General features: G+C 46.7%; 1 protein-coding gene and 1 pseudogene across 1 annotated transcript; one reads left to right on the plus strand and one right to left on the minus strand.

Annotated features, from left to right (window-relative positions):
* Positions 1–5,937: 5,937 nt before the first annotated feature.
* On the plus strand, positions 5,938–7,320 carry LOC144100488 (THAP domain-containing protein 11-like). The gene is made up of 4 exons (XM_077633429.1): positions 5,938–6,153; positions 6,236–6,413; positions 6,546–6,726; positions 7,129–7,320. Exons 1-3 carry the CDS (start codon positions 5,999–6,001, stop codon positions 6,594–6,596), a joined length of 384 nt encoding a protein of 127 aa, XP_077489555.1. The 5' UTR covers positions 5,938–5,998; the 3' UTR covers positions 6,597–6,726; positions 7,129–7,320.
* A 2,435-nt stretch (positions 7,321–9,755) lies between these two features.
* On the minus strand, positions 9,756–26,927 carry LOC144102565 (uncharacterized; annotated as a pseudogene).
* Between the last annotated feature and the right edge of the window lie 883 nt (positions 26,928–27,810).

Raw genomic sequence — 27,810 nt, forward strand, 5'->3', positions numbered from 1 at the left:
GTTTCTGGTTTTACTCTTCTTGTCCTTCCCTGAACAATTGACTGATGTGAATGCGCTGTTTACGCTCTTTTTTTATCATTTGCCATAGATTCTTTCCCATCCTGTACAAAAGGTTGGCACTTGCTGTAGGATTGATTGTGTATGTATGTATTCCCCTTGCAGTTATGCCTTCGTGGCGCTGCAGATGTAAATAAATAAACAGCTAATGATCTGCTAGGGCTGCAGGATTTCAAGAGTGAGAAAAGCAGTGGGAGGTCCTGAGCCAGGTAGAATAGTGAAATTTGACTAGTAGCAGACAGGGATCATGCAGCTTGTGAAGGACTAGAACATTGGAGACTTACAGAAGAGGTGACTCAAGTGCACCATCTGGGCTTGTGATGCAATGTGTAGGGCTTTTCGTTTTTGGGTAATATAAAATTTGATATCTCGCTGATCCCTCAATTTTTTCTAGATAAGACCAAGAATTGCATGGAAGTTGTGCAAGCCACAAAGTTCTGTGATCTGTGCCAGGGACGCAGAGCCGGCTTATTAATTAGTGGATGGCCAGTGATATTCATTTAGCAAGGCAAGCTTTTTCTGTAAGTAGAGTTTTTGGCATGACATTACTTAGGGATGCATCCATTAAACTGACTACTCTGCACCTGCCCATGCTTCAAAACAATGAAGTACATGAAAAAAATTGATTGCCGAAAAAAAAGTTGCCGCTTCCGATGTTTTTTTAGGAAAGTATTTGCCTTTGAAAGGGCTCAGTGTGCCGTGAGAACCTTAAAAATTATGTGCTTGTTGTGGCTTTTATTTTCAAATTTTTCTTCGTCTTTATTGGCCTGACCTTGTAGCTTGTCTTCATGAGATTGGCTGCTACCAACAGTTCGCTTTTTTGTTGCTTTTCTATTGGTTGTCACATTCTTTGCGTGTGCAGTGTCATGCGGTTTGAGAAGTAATCTGATCTGATTTCTGCATTGGCCTGAAGAGCAAGCTTTTGCATGTGGGGCGGGTTTAAGGTGCCCCCTTGTTTGCTGTAACTGCAGTTTGGCCATGAGGGTTAGTCCGTTTATTTTTATGCAGTGTCATTTACTTTATGCATAAATTAATGAAGCAAGCACTATTTTTGCAATAAATGAACATTCTTTATAGCTGCGGCCAATATAAGTCCACTTGACTCTAAAATACTTGTGTTCCGGCATTCAGTATTACATATTAAATCCAACCAGAAGATACAACACAGGAAAAGAGATGAGCACAAGACGAGGCTGGTCTAACAACTAAAATTTTATTGAAGGAAGGCGGCAAAAGAAGACCTGCAAAGAGATTCACGTGCGCAAAGCCCCAAAGCAGTGAGAGGGCAAAAAACAATCGAAAGGCACTGGCGTACTAGTAAACCATCTAAAAAACTAATTCCTTACAGTGAAGGTTCACCGACGGTGTAGCCAGGCACATGTCCTTAGCCTAACCGATGTAAGTAAGCCACTAACAGAACAGGCTTTACAAAGTTCACTACAGAGACAGTGAGCATTGATGAGGTTTTAGAGTTTGTCTAGTCTACCAATGCCACATATTTGCACAGATAATTCATTACAAGTATATGCTGCCTATGACAGGCTCTGGGACCTAAAGCACAAAGCAATATCTCCATAAAATGAAGGCATGAACAGAGTTCCTTGCTGCCAGCAACCACTCCACTGCCCAAAAGGAGAGTCAGCTTTAGAAAATACGTGTCCTGCCTATGTCTATTCGAGATTTCAGCTCAGATTTTGATTTGCATTTATTGCCAACTCATGCAGCTCTATCCTCCATTTCTTAACATTAACCCTGTGATTTTTTTCAGCGGTTGACTACACTATTCGCTATTTTAAACCTTTTAGTGTATCACTTTTTGCCCGACAAATTTGTAGCACCAACGCAGTTTAAAATTTTTCCTTTTGAGCATACTGCAAGGCACTGTTTGTAACTTCTGCGTGCATGTCAAAGGCCTTAAACCCCAATCTACTCGCAACCATTTCTCTCAATTGCTCTGCATTTGTGCACGACCTGGCTCAGATGTGCAGATGACCTCGCCTAGATGTACTCTGTTACCACTTCCAGTACCTCACTGCCTATTGTAAAATGTTCTCTTTCCAGATTGTTGAGTACTTTAGCCCTCCGAATTCATTAGCTACAATTAATTCCTCATCACTGATACTACAACAACATCAAGAAATCAGATGTAACTAAGCCGATGTAACTAAGCCGTTCTCCACAAGTCTGCGTTTCCCAAACCAATCCATTGCTAGACAGAGAGGGTCACCTCATCCAGCACTGTCACATCTAGTTCACTCTATGTGCTGTACGCAGTAAGCAACCATTGATTTCAGATCACCGCTGTCAAAAATACACTTATGACAAACTTCATAGCTAGAACTTAGGAATTCGCTTTCTACAATCAGCATCATCACACAGACGCACTAACTAGGCTTTCTCGTCACGGAAGGAGGCTGGCACTGTAGTGTGCTGTTTATCTCTCGTCAGTGTTCACACATGAACGCATGCAGTGTGTTTCGTTATTGTTTCCGCTCGACATACTGACAAAGACGAGAGAGGATACTCAGTTTGTTGTCTCGTCGGTGACAAGTTTTCGCTTGCCAGCTTTCTGTCAAGGCCTGGCTTGGCGACTGTCAGCGTCTTGTCGGCATCGCTCGTTACAAAGCCTTTCACACCACTGAATACCTGGGCATCATTAGTGCTGCTGTAGTCATTATAGTGACCACAGAGGTTTTATGTGCGTGACCGACCAGTGCTATGCCAACAGGTTCTGCTAGCAAGCCCCCAGGACCCCATCAGCATCACTAGCAAGCAGTGACTGTTGAGAGGTGATTTCAACGACGTTCTAATATTTGAAGCTGCACCCCTTGCTTTCACTTAATGCGGGTGAAACGTTGAAGTGACTCCCAGGTAGGCCAATATTATGTACACTCAGTTCCTGTGACTGAAACTTGCTGGAATGTGCCTGTTTATGACAGGTAAAAAAATTAAAATTGTTAGGTTAAGTTTAAAAATTTGTGCCCCTTCCCTCTAAACAGCAAGAGCACAGCTGCTTATGCAAGAAAGAGGAACAGAGATATCTTGACTAAATCGAAAGAAGAGGAAGTGCAATGCATGTGTAATGCAGAGAAGATATAAGCAATGCCACACTAAAACACTGGGAGGATTCCAAGACTAGGTGAATGCATGAATGGGTGGCAATCAGATTGCTAAATGAGATTTGGAAATTTGAGGAAAAATGGTGGTAGCATGTGGCACAGGATAGAGTTACCTAAGATGAACTGGAGAACCACTGTTCTGCACTAATTTTAACGGCAGATTCACACGACAGAAGAAATCACTAACTCCAGGAACGGACTGCGCATCATGCGACTCAATGTCTGTCACCACTGCAAATGGCACCAGCACCGCGGGCTGCACATAAAGAAAAGGAAAGATATTTTTGCTCTCAACTTTGAGCAGCAGTCAGCTGCGCTTTTAAGAGCAAAGCCCTAAAGTACGGCAACATTGGCACTGTTTTACTGACATGAGGGTGCTCCTGAGTGTGCAAGTCCTATGTTTGTTTTGCACCAAACGTGTTAATTGCGAGGTATGTTTAACTAAAGAGGGGCATCTAACAAGGGCATCAGCCCTCCGCTAGGGCACCTCTTCTTTATTCCCCTTCTATATCCCTCCCTTACTTCACGTCCGCCAAAATGTGAGACAGTTACTGTTACATTTCCTTCAATTTTCCTTCACCTAATTTTAAATTTTTCAAGGATGCAACTTTAAGAATGTAGAGGTAAAAACTGTGCAATATAAGCATTAGCTGTGGCAATAAACCAGCAATAAATCTGTGCTGACAGCAGCTTGCCCAGTGCATTGCAAGGATGCTATGCCATACAAGGATTGGTGTCATCATGCAATGTTACATTACTGACTGACAATTCGGTCTCTGTATCAAAAATACTGGTAAACCATCATTGTAGAGCGCAATGTTTTTAAAGGGATAAATGAACATAAGATATAGGTCCTTTTCGAGAACACATATGCATAACAGGCAACATGTGTGCAATGTCAAAGCACCTTTGTGTGAATAGCAGCTGCGGCAAGAGCTACATCAGAGACTATATTTTTTACAAGTCTACAGTTCCTGTAATTATAAGCTGAGGTACTGCTGTGAACTGCATGTACAGTTTCATGCATTTCTAAACCTAGCTGCAAGCCTATGTTGAAAATATTTTTCTAAATAGGCAGCTAAGATATGCATCACTGAAAAAGAACAACTACCATGAACGGCTCAGGAGGGATGACACAGCCGAAGGCAGGAAGCACGCATGGCCCAATAGATACTGGCAGCTGGTAACTGCAAATAAATACATCCAGAGACACAGCCGAAAGCAGGAAACATGCATGGCCCAATAGATGCTGGCAGCTGGCAACTGCAAATAAATACATCCAGAGCAACAGCTGTCAGTAGCTGTAGCAATGTCATGAATGACAAGAGAGGAAATCATCTACTGCTTTAAAAACTAAATGTAGTCGTAATATAAGTAAATAAAAACCAATGATCTAGCCCGTGACAAAAGAAATGAACAGATTTTATGTAATGCACCCATACACATTCTTTGCGAAAAGTCACGATTGTCATAACCACCCTGAAAGATGAGCTGGCTGTAATACCGCCCACCAATTTTATTATACGATGCGCAGGTTTTCATTAATTCCTATCATGGTGCCTTGAACCAAAGTTTAGGCATTAAATTGAACGTTGCAACCAGTCTGCCTTGGATAAATGAGAAGAGAGAATGGAAAAAAGCGTGCCTTCACTAGCAAGAAGCTTGATATCTCCGAGCACAGCTTAACATGATAAAAAAATTGGTAGCGCATTTAACAAATCTGCATAAAATTAAAAACTGCACAAAGTTGTCGACTGGCAATGCAAATAAGGGCAAGAGAAACAAAAAACAACCAAAGAGCAGTGGTGAGTGCGGTGAAGGGAATTCTGTGGGTAGGGTACCGTGTATGGGAAGAGTTCCGAGCTCGGAGAATCGCCGGCAGCACAGCTGATGGCACGCAACCAAGAATAAATAACAAAGTGAAAATAAGTAACAAAAAAGCATCGACAATGGCGAACAACTTGAATGCGGGCCGCACAAGCTAGGAATATAGCAAAAAGATAGAAATCCTAAATAAGCGTGCAGTTGCATCTCCGGCACCTCGCAGTGCTCAGGAGAGGAAGTATCGGCGCTTACAGCTAGCTCAGGAGACGCAAGATTGACCTAACTTTGACATAACACTGCCACAAATCCTGTGCCATTCGGGAAGCACAGATAAGTTTACAAATTACAAGACGAGGAATATTCACCAGCCTTTCACATGCGATCACTGTCTCAGAATAATTTAGTATGACGAATATCAAGGCGCAAGCACTAATCCGATAAGTACCAACCCTGAGCAAAATAGTGCGATCTTCTTCTACTTCTTCTCAAGTAATATGGCACATACCCACGTGGGGGGATTGGCCAAGGTATAGGGTAGAATGCCAATGAAGCATTTGCGCGGGGAAGGAAACGTCAGAAGACTGAATCAAGATAGTGCGATGTCTGATCGCAGCTGGCCTAGCGCGAGCGCTCCGTCGCGCAGCACTTCTCGCTCATCGTCTTCTACGCAATGCAAATCCATGCTTTTGCACTGAGTGTCGAAGCGCTAGCAAGCGAAAGCGTAACTCTGTTGTGATATCTGGTGCCATTTTTATTTACCATGGCACGCGAGTACTAATCGCAAATAAAGACAGTGAGAACAACACTTGTCATGCAGGATATAGGCCCTGCATTTTTGGAGCCGCATTATGGGCTCCGTACGCTGCAGTTTGGCGAGTACTGGTGGCGCCCCCTGGTTAACAGACGTGGCGAAAACCGGACGCATAGCTCTCAGTTTGCTGTCAGCTAGGCGAGCGGTAGGGTGTTTCCATCGAAGGCGAAAGGAAATTTCGCTAATTATGGGTGGCTCGACCTACTGCTGTGTTTACAAGTGTCATAACAGCTATAAAAACACTTCAGGCCAGGTACCGAGGATAAAATTTTATCGCTTTCCTTGGAGACCGTACGAAACGGAAAAGAGGGAGCGCTGGATTCAAGCAGTGCGGCGTGCAAGGTGAGGATGGCCTTTTTTTATGGGGAAGACTCAATCCAGAAAGAATTTTGAGTTTTTTTCTGTTTTCGTCATGCCCTACCAGCCCTGACGGAAAACCGTGGCAGCCGGTGCGGCACGAAACAAGAATTTGCAGCGCGCACTTTGTGGGCAATGAGAAAAGTAGCATTGCTTCGCACCCGGCCTACGTTCCCACCATATTCCCTCCGTCTTATGGGAAAGACGATGGAATGATGCCTAGTGAAAAACTAGAGATACCTCAGGTAAGCACCACTGAAGGAAAGGGAATGACTATGTACGACCTGAGTCATACATACGTCTGTTGAAACCGATGAAATAGTGCGCTTGTTTTCTCTGGCGCATGACAACACGAAATGTATCCTTTTGATTTGAAGGTCTCAGCGTCGTGCAGCAGACCGGACGACTGCGGACAGTTCGGACGATGATGCAGAGGAAAGCGCTTCTCCATTACACGAACAGGAATGGTCACCAGATCCAGAATACGAATCACCATTGCTTTTCATTGAAGATGCACAAATACCAATGGAAGAGGGTAGCACTCTCCGCACATCCGTGGTAAGCGACAGATATTTCATTTTTCAGGATAAAAAAAAACAAGTATACAATATCTAGACAAAATTTCGCGATCCCCCTGATTAGAACTCGAGTTTTTTGTTTGCATTTGATGATGTTATGTTGGTTTTCGTTTGCTCCGGCAATATCGTTATTTACGTTTGCATTAGTTTCTGAATATTAAACCCTAGGCAATGGGCACATTGCCACCAAAGGAAATTTGGTGTCATTGTTTTTCTTGTGCTTTTCTATAAACTGCCTTTTCGTATGAGTGTTTTCTTTCCTTCCTCGATTTTGCTGCTAAGCCTTCCCGTTTTCTACCTTAGGTTAAACTTTATGTCTGTCCCCGGCCGCAATATGTGGCTCGCGTTGGATATCGCTAACCAGTCTTCTTTGCGTGTGCAGCTGACGCAGACCGACGGTCAATCATGCCAGGGCGCCTGCACCATTCTCCTTTCCATGACATCAGGTTGCATAGCTTCGACACAGGTGTGTCATATTAGCACTGTGGATTCTTCAACCCAAGCAAAGCCTACCACTGCATCTACAGCCACCGGCGAAGACGAGAGAAGTTGTGTGTTTCTTGGATACAGCTCCCTTTATGGAAGAAAGGATGCATTTGTGGAACTTTGTGGTGTGAGTGCAAATGCCTTTGCGTTGCTACTGTCAGTGTTTAGGGTGATGTGTCAGTGTTTAGGGTGATGGGGAGAAGGCGTCTGATGGTGGTAGTCGCTTTGTGCGTTGCTAGCTCCCCTTCTTTACCGAGAATGCGAGCCACCGTCTCGCTCACGCCTTGCGCATGCCGAGAGGGTCTACTGGAAGAGTCCTTTCGGGAAATGAAGTGATGAGTGTGCACTGGAGTCGTGTTTACAGGAATGAGAGCTAGCAACTGAAGTTTCATTCTTCGTTTGTTATGCTTCTGTGTGGTTCAGCGCGTCAACTTTGTTTTTTTTTTGTTACTTGTGTGTGTTCGCAATGACCAGCTTCTGAGTTCACCTATGTGATTTGTCACATTGTTTCACGCAAGCCATTCTGCGTGCATTTGTATCATGTTATTTCCTACAGTGGTTTAAAATTTTTGTGCCTTTAATTCTTGCATTCTCGACATCTGAAGCCATTTTCTGGATGAATAAAGAAACGGAGAAAGTGGTTTAATTTCTGTACATTTATTTCTCGCATTTAACAACATCTTAAAATACTTTCTGAAGTACAAGTACTTATCAATAAATATAAAATTACAACCAGATTGTTTCCGAGGACAAATGCGTTGGGAATTAGTTCGGTTTCCCCTTCAGACTGTGCCAGTTGCAATTTTGACTCGACTGCGCCAGTTGAAATCCCCTTCAGGTGGCGATGAGAGGAAACACCTTGTTGATGATGAAATCGGGGTTTCTTGATGACTTGGTGGTGTTAACTTGCAAACATTCACGTTACTCGAGGAAAGGAGAAGGTTAACTATTTATTTACAACATAAATAAAACAAGAAGAAACGAGCAAGGAGAAAACTATTTACAACATGACTAAACCGTTCATCAGACGAATTCAGCCCGGATTCAACCCAGGGCGCTTACTTTTAACCCCTTTGTCTCCGCCCTTAGCGGGGACAGCAACTAACAAGGTAATATTAAGCGACCCTGCTCACCACTCAGTGGTTAGGGAAAGGAAAATAAGGTTTCCGCCAACTAATCGCCGATTAGGGAACGAATATGGACTAAACAATGGTCGGGGAAAGGAAAACCAAAATCTGCAATTCCCTCGACCAGCCAAACATTTGGGAATGGAGAGGTGGCAATCAAACACACAACCAGCACAAATACCACTACCATTTCCCACCGCACAGAAGTTACATTCCTAATTTGTTTCTTTCGCACACGCGCATGCCGAAGGAACGATCAATAAAGGTAGTGGGTTCTTCAGAGAAAAAAAAAAGAAGACAGTAGTCAAGGGAAAAATGCGCTTCATGGTCACTCGATCCTACCCAGACGTATCTCCTGCATTCCCGAAGTTTCGGCAACCCCTTGACGCCGCACACATGTCGACAGATGTACCTGCCTAAGCTTCTTCAAGACGGGTTATGCCCGTGACGGCGCGAAGAACACAAAGGCATCCGCTGCACGATGGCGAGGCAGGGACGGGACGGGTCCCTTTGTGTGCGACGCGCTGATCACAATACAGCCGCCGCCTAATCCCCATCAGGCGTCCCTCTGATGCAAGTGACTTGACTGGTGCGGCATTCCTCGCGAACCCAAGGCCGACTGGCGCCACGGAAAGTTCTGCGAACTTCACAGCATTCATTTAATTAGTGCCTCCAGAAAATACCTAAAATAAAAGTCCTCTAATTTTGGTACGTACTCCGCAAGAAACGCTTCGTCTTTTTCTACGTTAATTGCTATGCTCCTCTGAGGGGAGTACACATAAAGCAAAGCGGTGTCAATCCTCAGGATGTAAAGCATTATCATTATCTGCGTGTAGTAGGAGTGCGTTTTTCGCAGTTCTAAGTGACCATTCACATAGTGAATATATGGCACATTGCTGATTTCGTTATCTGGGTCAACCAGACACTTGCTCCTCAAACTATAAGGGCACTTAATTTCAATAAGTTGAAGTGTGCTGCCGGATGTTGCAATGCCGTCTGGACTGCAACACAACCATGGCTGCTCGGCATCGATGATGAGCCCAACCTGAAAGTAATCGAGAGTAAATGTAGCATGGCTTCATTAGGCTTGTACTGAAGTTACCTCGTGTATTTTCGTCCCAAGTGCCAGCTCCAACTCCTGTCTGGCCATTTTTTCCATTTTCTTTCCTGCGCCATCATGTGGAAGAGAACTGCATCACACCTTGCAAAGACACTACTGCACAGTGTCATTTCAGCCACTGTACTGGACACTTTAAATAAACAAATATATTAGGCAGGGCACAGCACATACCGTATGAGGTTGCAGCACTTGAAAAGGGTCTTTGCGGGGCAAGAACATCAGCTAAGTATTGGAACTCAGCTGTTCTTGTTTTAATCCGGTGCGCAGTCGAACTGCTCACGCGCACTTGTCGTTGTTGGTGCCATCTGGATCAGCAATTGCATAGTTTGTGCTCAGAAACAAAAACAGCATATACCATAAATAAATAAAAGCAATAAAAAACAAACCGTTGAACTGCTGCCTGGCCTTTTGTAATCAGGGCTATCTCAATTATCTCTTTGAGACTTTTTGCACGACCTTTTTGTAGAAGGAAATATCTTTTTCATTCAAATTACGCTCCATGTCTAGCCTTCTCATTTTCATTGGGGAAATCTCTGCGATTTCAAGCATGGTATAAAGCCGTCGCTTCCCGCTGACCAGGGCATTCACTAGCTCTGCTTCACAATTTTGTTCCCTCTCTGTCAGTTGTGATGCCACTAGTCCGTTTTTATGCATTTCAGCAGGGCTGCTTTCCGTCCTTAAAACATGCCTGATTGAGCAGTTCAGGTCCGCAAATTTAGCATGAACAACTGCCGGATCAAGGGGTTGTAGGTTTGGGTTTTGCCGGGACGGGCCTGCGCAAAAACGTACACAAACATAGCGCAAAATAAATGTTGAATGGACACAAAATTTGTAATTCTCACCTGGAAACAATTCTTCAATCTTTTTTTTTTGTGTCCAGCGTTGGTTTCGACGGTTTGCGCCATTCACACGGAAGGTCCGTGCATGAGCTATTCTCGTGGCTATTGACGAAGATCGCCAGTGCTGCAGCATGCTTACACCATCCACGGACCCCTGCTTTGCAAGTGCAACTGGCCCTCGTGATCTCCCTTGGGTTTCCTGAGAGCTTATAAACAACACGCCTGGTTATTTTAGTCCTCCTTAGAACAGTGCTGACCGCAGTAAATTTTGCTTACCACAAGGCGAATGTCGTGGTCCACATTTTTCATTTGCGCGACGCACTTGCCGATGATGTCGGAAGGCTCCGTTGCGCCGACTGCTTCCTCTTGAACGCCATACACATGATTGCTTTCATACAGCCGTCGCCCACTTTTTAAACTCTTTCTTTTAAAATACACATCAAGGCTTTCAATGCGTTGAAATGCGCAGAAAAGCAGGCGTTGGCTCTCCCGCGGTGCCATTCTCACAACGATGGTCAGAGCGCGTCTGCGATGTGGCCGGGCCGGTTGACAAAAACGCACTGGGCGTCCGGTTAACGCGGGGACAGCCGCAAGGCGGCGCTGGCGATGCGGTCGCTGCTGGCGCCACCAAACCAGCGCACGGAGCCCATAGCTGTGGCAACCGCATGCAGACTGCCTCCACTCACATCCCTATATAGCCGAATACAAAGAGCGCGTGTGAATACAGATCATCAGAAAAGAAACGCAAGCGGGACTCACCAGCCATCCGATTCATCCAGGCTTAATAAAACGCGCAGGAGTCTTCGTTGCCTTTACAGATGACAAGACGTCGCAGCACTGTCTTTCTCCATGGTTTACCCGTTGAAACTCTCCAATGTTGACAGGCCGTAATTCTGGTCGTTGGCTTCCATAACACACTCCTGCTCAACTTCCTATTGAATGAGTTCTTCACACGTGTCCGCCGCACCAGCACTCAAGCAATGCCTCAAAGAGGCAAATACAAAACGAGACGCTTCGTTAGCGCTGCAATGTCGCCGACCGCTGCGCTTTCGCGTCGTTGAAAAATTCTAACCAACAAAGAAGTTTTTTTTTTAAATCACCAATATTTAAAGTATCTTCACAACAAAGAACGTATTTTTCTAAAATTGTTTTTACTATCTTTATGATCATCAAAGGGCTTTCAGTTACTTTTTTCTGGCATGTCGTTTGTAGAAGCTGCGATCCTGTGATCTCCTGAAGTGACCCGGATCAATACCTACTGAACTAGGGACCTGCGCATTTGGCACTGCTCCAGCGCGCACCTTTTAGTTCATAGCTTTTCCCGCTAGGGAATGGCACCTCCGGGCGGCGTGGCGCTGCAATTAACCTGTTGAACAAGATGGCGTTGGTTATTTTACTTCAAGGATGTAATAGTTTTGTCATTTGTCTACATTTTGAGCATTTATCATTTATCCACTGCCTTAGCAAAGATGCCGAAAAGTCTCACACATGCATGCGCGCAAACTGAATATTCACTGCTAGAATTTCAAGAAATGTCATATTTGCATCGTTCATTACTAGGTTTCAAAATAATAAGACGGCACAAGTGCACAGAAAGGCAGTGAGAGGAGAAAAATCATTTGTCGCAAGCAGACAATGATGATGATCATGACCCACGGATGGATGGATGGAATGTAGGAGCAAGGAGGTTATACAATACTGCTGGAGCAGAGGTCCCTCATACCCGCCTATTCGAGCGATGGATGGATGGATGAATGGATGGATGGATACGGCTGAACCCTTTAAATCGGGCGGTGGCTCAAGCCACCTAGCCATATCTTGGGAAATTTTACTCCTGTCTTGCGTTTAGCCACTAATCAGATAACCTTCGCTTGGTTACTTCCAACCTCTTAAAATCCACTTTCCCTTCACTATCCCTAAACCCCAGTGCCTTGGGTAAGTCAGCCCCGCTGCTTTCCACTGTACAGTGCAGCCCTTTACAGAAAAGTATCAAGTGTTCAGCCGTTTCCTCCTCCTCTCCGCACGCAATGCACAAAGTGTCTATCTCATGGTACCTGACTCTATACGTCTTAGACTGCAAAACTGCAGTCCTGGCCTCCAACAACAAAGAGCTTCCCCTACAGTTATCATAGATATTTTCTTTGACAATTTCCTGTTTAAAGGTCCGGTATGTTCCCAGTACAGATTTCGTCAGCATCCCTGTTTTCCACAGAGCTCTCTCTGTTTCTTTAACCTTTTTCTTAACCGATAATTGCTGATTTGCCCCCTTACTGCTGTCCAGATATTTGCTTGTCAATTTTATAGTTCGCTTTCTCCCTTACGTGTCAACATTCTTTATATACAGGTATCTGAAAACTTTCCTAGCCCACTGCTTTTCCTCCATTTTTCTCAATCGTTCCTCAAATGTTATCTTACGGCTAGCCTCTCTGCTCTCGAAAGACGCCCATCCCATATCACCCTGTTCCCCCTGATTTGGTGTATTTCCATGTGCTCCCAAAGCTAACCTCCCTACTCCCGGTTGTTTAATTTCTAGCCTTGCTTGAACATCTGGCCTCATACACAGGACCGCATTACCGAAGGTCAGGCTAGGGACCATCACCCCTTTCCAGATCCCTCTTACCACCTCATACCTATTGTAATTCCACAGTGCCCTATTTTGCATGACAGCTGCATTCCTACTAGCTTTATTTATTACATATTGACACGAGGATTGGAAGTTGAAGAAGAAAGAGATCGCAGCCTCTAGAAGTAGACGACGCTGAAGTGTAGGTCCGTTTCTCTGGTGCCCTCGTTCAGCCGCTGCAGTTCCTTTTCAGTGTAACTGTTACACATCTGGTGGAGCAGTGCTGGGTACGCTTCCCGACCTGCCTACGCCTACGAGATAAAGACGGCACTCACACCGGTCCATCAGCACCCAAGCCGCCGCCTCCGCGGTGAGACACCTGAGTTCGGGCCTCATGACAACCCGACGAGGAAGACGCAGCCTCGACCGACGGTCCCACCGGAAATGGCCACAGACAGTAGGTACCCGGCGCCCATCCTCTACCACACGCCGCGAACACCGCCATCTTTTCACGGCGACGTGTACGAAGATGCGGAAGACTGGCTGGACATCTTCGAGCGGGTACGAGAACCACGAGAGCAACCTGTCCACCTGGGAGACATTTCGCCAAAATCTCATAGCTACATTCCCAACGCAGACCGCCGGGAGAAAGCTGAAGCTGCGCTTCGCTCCCGTAACCAGCGGACTAACGAAAGCGTCCGCATGTATGTAGAGGACATGACGCGCCTCTTCAAGCGTGCTGACCCATCCATGGCGGAGGTGATGAAGCTTCGCCACCTCATGCGCGGGGTCAAGCAGGAACTTTTCGCCGGTCTTGTGCGCAGTCCACCGCGTACTGTTGCCGAATTCCTCACAGAAGCGACTACCATGGAGACGACGCTCCTGCAAGGAGCCCGGCAATACAATCGGGATGTAAGCACGCTTGGGCGCGCTGTTTCTTCGATGCCGCTAGGTAGTGATGCGGCCGTTTTACGGGACCTAATCAGGTCGATCGTCAGGGAGGAATTACAAGCCCTCCAGCTGCCTCCCAGCGCGCCGTCTGTTACATCGCTGTCTGAAGTCGTCCGGGACGAGGTGCGCCTAGCAGCACAGCAGCAACAACTGCCTGAGATCCAAGACAGACTGAGGTCAGACCAACCTATGCATCTGTCCTCTGCCGGGCCCCAACGCCAGGCTACGACGTGAATACCGCGACTCACGCAGCGCAGCAGTCTGGTCTTTCCCGTGTGCCTGCTCGACCAGCTTATCAGCGGCCACGGAAGTGTGAAGTGTGGCGTGCACCGGATTGGCGGCCCCTTTGCTACCCCTGTGGTGAGGCGGGACATCTTTACAGGGCCTGCCCGTACCGCCGAGTGGGTCAGCGTGGTTTCGCGCCCGATGACCCTTGCCCCCGGAATGGCGAACGACCATTCGAAATTGATCCTCATCTGTCGGCCCGTCAGAGGCCTGGGACATACGGTCGCTACGATCCTAGGTCGTCATCTCCGCTGCGTTACCGTTCCCCAAGCCCTCGCCGAGACGCCGGCTACCCTGAGCGGCGTTCTCCCAGTCCACTCCGCGAAAACCAATTCCAGCGGTCTCCGGAGGCAAGGACGCTGCTGTCGGGAAAACTGAAGATCCTCCGCCGCCGATATACCGATACTCTGATTCCTTACCGGGGCAGGGTAGCGACAGCATCCGACGCGCTACTTCTGATTTGCGTGTGACGATTGACGGAACTGACACCATCGCTTTACTTGATACTGGGGCTGACTATTCCGTGATGAGCCACACCCTCGCCCAGGAATTGAGCAAAGTTTTAACACCATGGTTGGGCCCTAGCATTCGCACGGCTGGAGGTCACCTCATTAGCCCGGCCGGAAGGTGCACAGCCCGAGTCGGCATCCGCGGTTTCGTCTACGTGGGTGAATTCGTCGTGTTGAGCGAGTGTTCGAGAGACTTGATCGTGGGCCTCGACTTTCTACAGGCAAACGGTGCTGTGATCGATCTACACAAGGAGCGAGTCACATTCTCGACGAAGCAAGCCGTGGCGCACACTAACACAGAAGGCCCAGGAGTCAACGCTCTGCGCATAGTCGAAGACGACGTAATGCTGCCACCACGGTCCAGGGTGCTGGTGTTAGTGAGGAACGACTCGTTTCACGACTACGAAGGTATTGCGGACAGTCACCCTTCGCTGTTGCTCGAGAAGGGTGTGGCTATTGCGCGCGGTCTTGTTGAACTGAATGACGGCTGTGCGACCGTTTTTCTGACGAATTTGACGAACGAAATTCAGCACCTCGCCAAGGGAACGGCCGTCGCCTTCCTCGACGACGTGGATAGGTTGCCGAATCTGTGCCCCGTACAGGTGAATCTTCACGACGATGCTGCACCAAGTAACGCCCTTCAGAAGGTTAAAATTAACCCGGAGTTGTCACCTCATCAGAAGAACCTTCTGTCGTCGCTGCTACTTGATTTTAAAGATTGCTTCGCGGCGAGCTCCAAGGTCGGACGTACGCCGGTAGCCAAGCATCGCATTGTCACCGATTCGGCCACGCCACCAGTTTGTCAGCGTCCATACCGCGTTTCGCCTAAATTGCGCGAAGCTATTAGGACGCAAGTCGATGAAATGCTTGCAGACGACGTTATACAGCCGTCAACAAGTCCGTGGGCGTCGCCGGTGGTCCTGGTGAAAAAGAAAGACAACACGTTGCGATTCTGTGTTGATTACAGGAAACTGAATAATGTTACCAAAAAGGACATATACCCACTCCCGAGGATCGATGATGCCTTTGACCGACTCCGGGACGCCAGGTTCGTCTCTTCCTTAGATCTGAAAAGCGGATATTGGCAGATCGAGGTGGACGAGCGAGACCGCGAGAAAACGGCTTTCGTGACACCCGACGGTCTGTACGAATTTAAGATGCTCCCGTTTGGACTTTGCTCCGCTCCGGCCACATTTCAACACATGATGGACACTGTTTTAGCTGGCTTGAAGTGGCAGACGTGCCTTGTGTACCTGGACGACGTGGTCATCTTTTCGTCTAGCTTCGAACAACACTTGCAGCGATTGCGCATTGTCCTTCAAGCTCTTCAGTCTGCACAACTAACGATCAAGCCAGAGAAATGCCATTTCGCCTTCGAGGAGCTCCGTTTCTTAGGACATGTTGTCAGCGCACAAGGTGTTCTTCCAGACCCCGACAAGACTTCCGCCGTCTCCAGTTTCCCACGCCCAACCGACAAGAAGGCCCTCCGACGTTTTTTGGGCCTCTGCTTGTATTACCACCGCTTTGTTAAAGATTTTTCTCGCCTAGCTGAGCCATTGACTGCCTTGACTCGAGATGACACACCCTTCGTATGGGGAAGTGCCCAAGACGCAGCCTTCGAGGAACTCCGCTGCCGCCTTCAAAGTCCACCAATACTAGCTCATTTTGACGAGAATGCAGAGACTGATGTCCACACTGACGCCAGCAATGTCGGCCTCGGAGCGATCCTCGTACAGTGGCAGGACGGCGCAGAGCGAGTAATCGCCTACGCGAGCCGCACACTTTCTCGATCGGAACGGAACTATTCGACGACCGAAAAAGAGTGCCTTGCCGTCATCTGGGCTCTGAGTAAGTTTCGACCTTACATCTACGGCCGACCGTTTCGTGTTGTCAGCGATCATCACTCGCTATGCTGGCTGGCCAGCATTCAAGACCCTTCTGGCCAGTTGGCCAGATGGAGCCTCTGTTTACAGGAGTACGACGTTACGGTCGTCTATAAATCGGGTCGGCAGCACCAGGAGCGGACTGTTTATCACGAGCGCCCGTGGAACCGGCTACGCAAGACATCCCCGAAGATTGCCCTGTTCTTTGTGCCATTAGCATCTCCCGTATGGCGCAGCTTCAACGAGCATCTGGAGGGTTTGATTTCTCATGTACCTCGTGTGTTTCGCCGTGGACTACAGACCTTCATTCTGCGGCGTGGAGTCCTCTACAAGCGCAACTTTGACAGCAACAAAGAGACGTTTCTGCTTGTTGTGCCATCCCAGTTACGCTCCGAAATCTTAAGCGCTTGTCATGATGAACCATCCGCCGGCCACTTGGGGGTTAGTCGCACACTGGCAAAGATTCGGCTTAAGTATTACTGGCCCAATTTATTCCCATCCGTGCGTAGATAAGCAACAACATGCCGGGATTGCCAACGGCGCAAATCTCCTCCTCTGAAGCCAGCCGGCTTTCTGCAGCCCATAGCACCACCAAAGACCCCTTTTCAGCAAACTGGCATAGACCTCATCGGCCTGTTTCCGAAGTCGACCAGATGAAACCGGTGGATTGCGGTCGCGACAGATTATTTGACCCGATACGCTGAGACCACGTCACTTGCAAACGGTACTGCTGCTGAAGTCGCCGACTTCTTCGTCCACAACATCGTCCTGCGTCATGTCGCTCCTGCAGCTATCATTATTGACCGTGGAGCTGCATTTACGGCCCGCTTCACTCAGGCTGTACTCAAGCTCACGCACACCAGCCATAGACGTACAACAGCCTACCACACGCAGACAAATGGCTTGGTAGAACGCCTCAACAGGACCTTGACCGACATGCTTTCCATGTATATTGATATCGAGCACAAGACATGGGACGAAATTCTCCCATACGCAACATTCGCGTATAATACCGCGCAGCAAGAGGCGACGCAGTTCACTCCGTTCGAATTAGTCTTCGGTCGACAGGTTACCACCCCCCTCGATGCTATGCTACCCGTGGACCCCCCTGACAGTGAGAGTGAACTTGTTGTCGACGTCGCCACCTATGTTCAGCGCGCGGAAGAAGCACGGCAACTGGCCAGACACCGCATTCACCATCAGCAGCAGATCGATGCTGACCGCTACAACCTTGGACGCCGCTACGTTACCTACCACCCAGGCGACTATGTGTGGGTTTGGACGCCCGTTCGTCGTCGCGGGCTGTCCGAAAAGTTACTGCGCCGCTACTTCGACCCTTACCTTGTTGTCCGCCGCCTAAGCGACGTAACGTACGAAGTTGCACCAGCCTCGCCAGCTTGTTCATCGCACAACGGCAAGCGCAGCGACGTTGTGCATGTGGTGCGAATGAAGCCGTACTACGAGCGACCCCCCGAGTGACTTTGCGGCTGACGTCAGACTCGTGGTGTACCTTTTGAACACTTTTTCTCCCCGCTATTCGGTCTGACGGTAACACCGCATCGGGGCGATGCTCCTGAAGAGGGGGCAGTGACACGAGGATTGGAAGTAGAAGAAGAAAGAGATCGCAGCCTCTAGAAGTAGACGACGCTGAAGTGTAGGTCCGTTTCTCTGGTGCCCTCGTTCAGCCGCTGCAGTTCCTTTTCAGTGTAACAACTGTTACAATATTTTTCATGCTCTGTCAGATACTCAGCACTGTTATTTATCCCCACCCCCAAGATACTTGTACTCATTCACTAGTTTTAGCACGAACTACTGTATTCTACGCTCGCCGCCTTCTTCATTAATTATCGTGACTGCAGATTTTTCCTTACTATACTTGAAGCCTAGTCTATCTCCCTCTGTACTGCATATGTCTAACAACTTCTGCAGGTCTTCCTTGTTGTCAGCCATTATCACTTTATCGTCCGCCTAGATTAGTCCCGGTAATGTCTGTTTAATCCATTCCCCTTGGTTGAAAAAAGATAGGTTGAAGCCTAGTCCGCTTCCATCTAGCTTGGTCTCCATCCCTTGCAGGTACAACATGAACAACAAAGGGGACAGAGGACATCCTTGCCTAAGCCCCCGCTGTATCTCTACAGGCCCTGATACATTTTCCCCCATTTTATGAGCACTTTGTTACCTCTATATATATCTTTTAAAAGATTAATTACTCCATTTTCCACATCCAATGCGCCCAGTATGTCCCAGAAATGCTCCTGAGTAACGTTGTCATAGGCTCCCCTAATATCCAGAAATGCTAGCCATAAGGGCCTGTGTTCCTTTTCCGCAATTTCTCTACACTGTGTCAATGAAAATAGATTGTCCTCCAACTTCTTTTGTTTCCGGAACCCATTCTGTAGTTCCCCTAACACCCCCTCGTTCTCCACCCAAGCCTGCAGTCTATCCTTTATAATCTGCATCACCATCCTGTATGCCACAGCTGTCACTGTTATGAGACGATAGTTACTTACGTCTGCTTTGTCCCCCTTTCCCTTATATATCATGTTCATTCTACTTCATCGCCATTCATCGGGGACTTTCTCATCCACTATCATTTTGTTCACTACCTGTGTTAATGTTTGCTTGGATTTTGGTCCTAACTTCTTTATCAACCTAATCGGGATTCCATCTGGTCCTCTTGATGTGCCACTAGGAACCTTCTTCTCTGCCCTTTTCGACTCTCCTTGCTCAAGTGAAGCTATTGCTGCAACCGGTCTATCATGCTTCAATAAATTATGTACCACGTGCTTTGCTGTAAATTTTTCCGTCATCCTTGTTCCTATGTGTTTTATTGCTTCATCCCCTTCTAGTCGAATACCCTCATCTGTAACAATAAACCTTTGTTCTAGCCTAGTCTTATTACTCAATGCATTCAGATGTTTCCACAATTTTGGGTTGCTTTTCTATCCTTTTTATTTACTTTTGACATCCATTCGGCACCCTTTCTTCTAATTTTCTCATTAATCAAATAGGATGCGTCCCTTCTACACTTTATGAAGGTATCCCATTTTCTGTCTACTTCGGATTTTGGTACCCCCTCTTCTTGGAATATCTCTGTTCCCTGGATGCTTCCTGGCGCTTCTCTATTGCCCTCTTGACCTCCTCATCCCACCAACTGTTGGGTTTCTATCTTTTCCCTTTTAGCTTTACTTGCACCTTAGCTAGCTCGAGCTCCAGTAATCGAGTTAATTTGGTATAAGTCCATTCTGTTTCACTATTCTCAAAAATTACTTTCTCGATTTTTTTGGCGGCTTCTTCCAATTGCTTTTCTGAGTAAAAATTCCCCTCTGATTGTCCATCTCGCTTCAGTCCTACATTGCTTTTTTTTCTGAAGCTCAACTTGATACGCTTGTGGTCACTACCTAGACTTCTGCAACCATCTTCATCTATGTTCATTACCCCTAATATATTATACATCCTCTGTGACATTAGTGCATAATCTATCGCCGAGTGCAGACTCCCCGCCTCCCATTTTATGAGCCCTTCACACTTCTCAGTGCTGTTGCATACAACTAAATCATGCCTGTCACACATGTCCTGCAGCATGCTTCCTGTCGAATCCGTGTACCCATCCAGGTCTTCTATGTGTGCATTCATGTCGCCTAATATAATTATCTCGCCCTGTCCTCCTAGCTCATCAATGTCGCTTGCAATACATTCTAACATTTTCCTGTTTTCCTCTTTGGCATTAGCCCCTGTCCACAGGTATACAAAGCCAAGGAGTGTTTGCTTGCCTGCCACTGTGAAGCGGGTGAAGCCTGGCGGCGCAACCGGCGGCCATCTTGCTCAGGGCAAAAGGCGCTTGCGCGGCTATGCGCGGCTTGGAGAGATGAGGTGGCTGAGGTTTGGAAGCGTTCGCTACCGCTCGTTACGACGATCAAATTATTTTCACATTATGGGGACACTTAAGGTTTTCTTTTTCTCGGCTACTTTGCCAAGCGGCAGATTTCTGGGCGGCTGCTTGTGGCAGGTTTCTGGAGGGAAACCTTTGCTCACATGCCGCCACCAAGCGGCTGTCCATGCGAATCTACAGCCTATTCTTATGAGCTAGCACAGTACAAAAATGTTTTTTGTAAACGAGAACACTCAGACTCTGACTAAGAACAACAAAAACAGAATAAAACTTTATTTTGTTTCTCTTGCTCGCCCTTCAGTTTCCTGATTTTACCCGTTTGTCACTCCAGTAGAGTTATTTCTTGGGCTAGTTGGTATCCTTGATTCCAGCTCATAGTTTTTCAGCGCAACTGCACACAGCCAAAGAAAAGAAGAGAAGAAGAGCGAACGCAGCGCTGAGTGACAACTGTTTATTCAGAGACGGAGTTTGTCACTCCGTCTGCGAGAAGCTTTAGAACTCTGATACAAAGTGAATAAAATAACTGACAATCTCTATAAACTTCTGTCAGATATTTAGGGTGCTGCAAGCAGTGGCGAGCTTTTTGATGCGTCTGAGCGGTGGAAAGCATGGAAAGGCACTGATGAGTACAGGTAAAAAAGCGTGGATATACTTCATTGGTTCTTGAATATTATCTCCCTGGTGAGCATTTGCCTCACCTTGCTCTTGAAGTTTTTTTCATTACTCATCTTTGTGATGTGATGGACCCTGATTTTCAGGTACATGTTTGCAACCTTTTTGGACAGGACGTAGATGTCATTATCAAGGGTGTCGCAGTCCAAAATGTGAGGTTCAAGCTCGCGAAACAATGCCTTCTCAAACACAGTTGTCATAACTTCTGCCAAGATATTTTGACATCTTATATGCAGGGTTTTAACGTCTTTCCACTGATGTTGAAGAAGTCGTATGCCCTTTTCCACAATGCTACATATCTTTACGACATCCTAGGATGGTGCAACGAGACCGCCTCGGCTTTTTTCGGCTACCAAAGCCGGGCACTCGGTCGATTGTAATGGCATGCAGCACTCCTCACATGAAGTGGCATCGCGCACTCTACGGGCCACAAACCCTGCTATGTAGGGAACTACTGCTCGAGCGAACTCCGACAGGCTCTTTGGGAGATCCATGCGATCTGTATAGTCGTGATCGTCATCCCAGGCTTCAAGCACAGACGATCTCCTTTGCATTGTAATCTCTGTCGACGATTCTGCAAAGTTACGGCGCTTGATACGTTAAGCACAGTCACTAGATCTTTAGAGCAGTTACCGGCTTCAGATTAGGTGACTTTTGTCTGTATCAGAAGCCTTTTGTATGAAGATCTGAACTGACAGGCAGTGGGGTTGTTATTGTAACCACCCCTTCCTCTTACGCAACCAAAAAATGTTTCCAAATAGTCCTGTGACATCTTATGTGTCAGCAAGTACCTGAGTTTGCCAGTAGCCACCAGAGTGTCGAAAATAGCTGTAACGCTTTGAATGCAAATGAGCATGCCTGAAAATCTAGTTTTTTTCAGTCCTTCGATTATCGGTCGTCCCGCAGCATCTTTGAGCCCTCTTATATAGGTCTCTGCTGTTTGACAGAATGCCTTCCAAGTGGCTGTGTTCTCTTTGCGAAGGGGGCTTTATATGACCGTGCTAGAGGATTCCTAGAGTTGAGAATATCAAAAAGGTGATCAAAAATACGAATGAATTCTGCTGTAGCATACGCCCCTTTGAACTGTGGCAATTTTAGGGTGAACTCGCAGAGCTCAAGTGCATCTGCTACGGATGAACGCAGGGTTTGAACTGCCAATTTGACTTTCATTTTCTGCTTAGCCCACTCAACGCGAGCCTTTCTCAGTTTGTTGCCAAGATGGAGTCCTTCTTGCCGTCACAGTGCTTCCAATTCTTCAATATAATGCCATTTCACATGTGAACCATTTGGATCCACGAGGTAAGGAACCGATCCTAAGCAGTTCCGTATCAATTTAATCATGTGACAGGCATCTAGTATCATATGTACTCTGCCTGCACCTTCTGAGAACTGGAAACTGGCGTCGAATGCCGTCGAATTGCAGTTCAACTCCGCTCCGAGACACTTGGCCATAGCAAAATTTGACGCTGCCCCGTCAAAGGTAAACGAAACTATTTCGATGCCTAGTGATGCGAGTCTGGAGAGGCATTCTCTTGTGAGCTCAGCTCTCTCAGATCTCGAAAGGGAATCTATGAAAAAGTATGCAAGTGGCAATTTCAGCCTCATATCCATGGCTACAAGCATAAAAACACAAGCATTTGTGGTTTCTGGCAAGCTATCGTCCGAGGTTTCAATTCCAAGGTCAACATAGCCAAACACTTTGTGGCCCACAAGTTGTACACGCTTTTTAATAGCCATGTCGTCAATCATTAGTGCAGCGAGCAGTGACTTCTCTCGGCTCTGCACTATACTCTTCAGGAAGGCAAAAGCTTCAGAGGTAAAACCTGGTTCGCCGTTAACTGACCTATACCATTCGCGCAGAGTACGTTGAGATGGCATAGCATTATTGAATTTCAGTCGCACATACTCATACGCAGCTGGGGAGTAGTAGTGCAGCGCTAGGGCGAACGAACGAAGTTCTGAGATATACTTAGCGTGCGTTTTCTCCTGGGCTCATGCAAGAAGCTGCTGAATATTAGGTGAAAAGGTAGCTTCAAAAACCTCAAGGCCTTTCTCTGATAACAGTTTTTGTTTCCTCAGTTCGTCTATAAAATTCTTGCAATCGTCACAGCGCTTTGATAACCTTCGTTTGGACTGCTGCAGTAATTTCACCTTTTTCTTCAACTGTTGAACCTCATCAGCTGACTGCTGTGCCTTCTGCTTGTACCATTCTTTCGTCGTAGAAGATGGCTCTGAGATGACCTCTGTTGATTCTTCGTAAACTTCAGGCAGAGGTGATGGAGTCGATGCCCGAGACTTTGCAGGAGCTCGCTTTCGTTTTTGCTGTCAGAAAAAAAGTACGTTCGACAACGCTAGACCTTTTACTCTCTCCATATGTACAGCCGTGTAAAGTAATTAAGAAAGCAGTAATGAGACAGCTGTTAGGCTGATGTAATAACACTTTCCGGGCTAAGAAGTGAAATTAATTAAAAATATTAATTGTATTTACTGGCTGACGAAGATAGGCTGGGAACTCCTGAAATATTGTGGAAATGCTGCCTGCTCGCAGCCTCGTAGATTGTCCTGTTCTATCGAAACAGCTAGCTTCGAAATGAACAGAGCACAGAACACCAGTTTTCATGGCTGTCCAGCCAACTCGCCGCACTGCGCGCTCCCAGGCTGCACGCTGGGCGGCATATTTGGGAAACCTGGGATTCACGAACAAAGATCCGTGTACAGCACACATTCTCAGGCAAATCTTTAACGATGTCATCGAGTGCTCCTGCGGATTCGTGCAAAAGATCGAGGGTATGATGCGATAACGTTAATGGCTCCCATCTGAAGCTCCCCTCGCGGTTCCTCGTTCGCGAGCAAGTCGTAAAATGTGTTCGGCGTACTTGCACATGAAAATTTATTCCCGGCGTCTCCTTCACGCGATTGGTGCAGCCGAAGGCAACGCACGAGCCCACGATCACCTTCAGGTAGGCTAGAACAATAGCGCAAGCAAAACTCAACTTGTACTGGCGCGCAATGCTGTGCGTACGCTATGCCGTGCAAGCGCTTTCTGCCTTTAGCAAGATGGCGGCTCCTCGGCTTCAGCGCTTGGGCGCCACTTCCACTCCAGCAGTATTATATAACCTCCTTGGGTAGGAGCATCCCGTTTGAAACGGGGCAGTGGTTGTTGCCACTATGCTCAGTTTTTTTCCTTTATTTTTGTTTACTCTGCTGTAAGTTAATACAATTCGCCATTTCCTTAAAAAAAGTCTTCATACACTTTAAAACTTATGTCACCTCTCTGCTTTTGTACCACCAGTCCTCCTATCGCTTTTTGCTAACTTCCACCGCAGATTTATTTACATGTCAATTGTTATCTCTAAACCCTAAGGCCTCAGGAAGAGTGACTGTGCCTGCATTGACATCGGGATGAATACCATCGCATTTTAAGATGAGGTGCTCTATTGTTTCTACAGATATACCACACACAGCACATGTGTCATAATCTTCGTTAGATTTTTTTCTGTAGCTGCGCGTTCTAAGGCACCCTGACCTAGCTTCAAAGAGGAGGGCACTGCCTCTTGAGTTATCATAAAACGTGTCCTTCCTGATCTGCCTTTTCCAGCATCGATATAGTTCTACACTATGCTTCTTTTCCATTGACTCTATCCAATTATAACCTTCGACGTTTTTAACCTGTCGTTTAATGCTCTTTCTTTATCCTTCCTCGTCTCTGGCAAACTTACTGGCCAGCTTTCTAGTTCGTTTCCGCCACTGTGTTTCAACGCTCTTCCTGTACAGGTATTTAAATACATTAGCTGCCCACCGGTTATCATCCAATTTCCTCAGGCGTTCTTTGTATAGTACTTTACTCTGAGCTTCTCGTGCTTCGAACGTTGCCCAGCCGACATCCCCCTGTACTGCCTCGTTTGTGGTTTTCCCGTGGGCACCTAGTGCTAAGCTTCCGACAGTTCTCTGATTTACTTCTAATTGCGACTGAACTTCAGATCTTAAGCATAGAACCGCATTCCCGAAAGTAAGCCCCGGCACCACTATTCTTTTCCAAATACCTATGAGGACTTCATACCTGTTGTACCCCCACAATTCCCTATGTTTCATTATCCCGGCATCTCTTCGCCCTTTTGCTACGAGAGAATGTTCGTGCTTTTCCGTGTACATATGCCCGTTGTTTACCCATACCCCGAGATATTTGTATTCGGCCACACGGGGTATTTCATGGCCTTGTAAGCTCCTGATCAGTTGTGCTGTTCAAAACCATCACACCTGACTTAGTTGCGCTAAAACTGAAACCTAGACTGTCTCCTTGGTCTCCACAGCAATTCACCAAAGTTTGCAAATTTTCCTGGCTATCTTCTAACAGTACAATATCGTCCGCATACATTAAACCCGGTAGTCGTTGCTCAACAACCTTGCCGCCTAATGTGTATGACAGATCATAACCTAGATTGCTTCCTTGTAGCCTTCTTTCCATACTTATCATATAAAGCATGAACAGCAGCAGCGGTGATAGAGGGCAACCTTGCCTTAATCCTTTGTGTATCTGGACAGTTGTTGTTCTCTTATTTCCTTCCCATGTTATTTCAACTTCAATTTCTCGATAATATTCCTGTAGAAAATTAATTACCTCATGACTGACACCTTCACCTTTTAATATGTTCCACACGAGTTCCCAGTTCACGTTGTCGTATGCACCTCTTATGTCCAAGAAGGCTAAATACAGAGGTCTGTTTTCCGCCTTAGATATTTCTATGCACTGGGTAAGCACGAACAGGGAATCATCTAAGCGCCTACCACTTCTGAACCCGTTCTGAAGTTCTCCGAGTATTCTATTACTTTCTACCCATGACTGCATTTTATTTTCACCGCCTGCATCGCCATCCTGTATGTAACTGATGTTATCGTAATCGGTCGGAAGGATTTTATGTTCGTCTTATTGCCTTTTCCTTTATGAATCAAATTCATTTTACTCTGTTTCCAGCTGTGCGGAATTTGCTGATTCGTTATGACTGCCTCCAATACTTTTATCAGCGTTTCCTTGCCTCTTGGGCCAAGTTCATTAAGTAGCTTGATTGCAGTTTCGTCGATCCCTGCTGACGTACATCCTGGAATATTTGCTTCCGCCTTTTTCCATTTAAGATTCGTCAGTTCCACGCTGTTTTCTATTGTGCGTTCCTGTGTTGCTCCCTCATTTGGGGTGATTACTCTATCGCCTTTCTTAATTGACTCAGCTACAACTGATGAAATGTAGTGCACAGCGTCATCTCCCTCTAAACATTTTCCTTCGGCATCGTGGATCTGTTCCTGCTTTCTGTAATTCGCTTTTCCCAGCCAGCTTATATCGTTCCAGAATGTTCTTCGCCCCCCTTTAGTTGCAGCGCGAACTTCAGCCAGCCAGCGATCTGAGGACTGCTTTATTTTAGCCTGGACGAGGACCTGCACTTGCCGTTTCTTTTGTCGATAAGATTCTCTTTCAGCCTAGTTCCTCTTCAGATAACTGCGCCCTCTTTGCTTCTCTGTGTTTCCGTGATGCCAACCGTCGTTGTTCGTTGGCCTCCCGAATTTCCTTATTCCACCAACTTCGTGGCTTCGTCTTTCCTCTCCAGCGGTTTACTTCTTTTACTTGTTTTCTTTTTGTACTAATGAGGAGTTCTAACTTATTATAATCCCACTTTTCCATGGGATCTGTCTCTATTGCTTCCTCTATGCACGCCGCTATTCGCGCTATTTGCTCGTAATTTAATTTTCCGCACTCTGTTTGACTCCCCTTCATTTCTCGTTTGAGCAGGGCTCCAAACTCTGGACTAATACGCTTATGGTCACTACCGAGGCTGTACTTCTCCTCTTCGTCCATTTCCGTCATTGCGAGCTTGCTATATATCCCCTGCGAGATTAAGCAGTAGTCAGTGGTCACTTGCCTGTTACGGATTCCCACGTGATTTGTCCCCCACACTTAGTTTCTCTATATACAATAACTAGGTTGTGTCGCTCACAGGAATCTAGCATCAACTTCCCGTTATAATCTGTGTATTCATCCGGATCCTGGATGTGGCCATTCATGTCCCCCAACAGAATAATATTGGCGCCTTCTCCAAACTGCTTTATATCGTCGTTGAGACACTTAACTAGATCCGTGTTCTCTAGCCTGCATTTGTCCCCTGTCTCTAAATAAACTACTCCTAGCCATGTCCTTTTACCGGCAATTGTACCCGATACCCAGACATGTTCTTTGCAAGTTGACTTTATTCTTTGTCAATTTCTTCCTTGATGTATCAGCATACCTACTCGTCCTCCCTTCCTCTCCGTTGTTGTTCTGTTGCTCCCTTCCCAGACGTAGCCATCAATATATGGTGGGTCTTCCAGATCCCTGAGATATGTCTCGCATAGCGCGTATACACCTACTTCTTCGTCCTTCAACTGCTGTTCTATCTCTAACCCCTTCGCTCTCTTTCTACCGCCTTGCATGTTTATGGTTTATGGGGGTTTAACGTTCCAAAGCGACTCAGGCTATGAGAGACGCCGCCGTAGTGAAGGGCTCCGGAAATTTCGACCACCTGGGATTCTTTAACGTACAGTGACATTGCACAGTACACGAGCATCTAGAATTTCGCCTCCATCGAAATTCGACCGCCGCGGCCGGGATCGAACCCGCGTCTTTCGGGCCAGCAGCCGAGCGCCGTAACCACTCAGCCACCGCGGTGGCTCCTTGAATGTTTATGTACCTGATCCTAGTGTTAAATTTTTTT

Source organism: Amblyomma americanum, chromosome 8 (assembly GCF_052857255.1).
Source record: "Amblyomma americanum isolate KBUSLIRL-KWMA chromosome 8, ASM5285725v1, whole genome shotgun sequence".
In the NCBI taxonomy this organism is placed as follows: Eukaryota; Metazoa; Arthropoda; class Arachnida; order Ixodida; family Ixodidae; genus Amblyomma; species Amblyomma americanum.

Excerpts from the sequence above, each read along its gene's own strand:
- LOC144100488 (XM_077633429.1), top strand. The coding sequence starts at position 5,999 with ATGGGTGGCTCGACCTACTGCTGTGTTTACAAGTGTCATAACAGCTAT. Across the intron at positions 6,154-6,235 it reads CAAGCAGTGCGGCGTGCAAG|CCCTGACGGAAAACCGTGGC; the intron begins GTGAGGATGGCC and ends ATGCCCTACCAG. Across the intron at positions 6,414-6,545 it reads AAAAACTAGAGATACCTCAG|GTCTCAGCGTCGTGCAGCAG; the intron begins GTAAGCACCACT and ends TTTGATTTGAAG.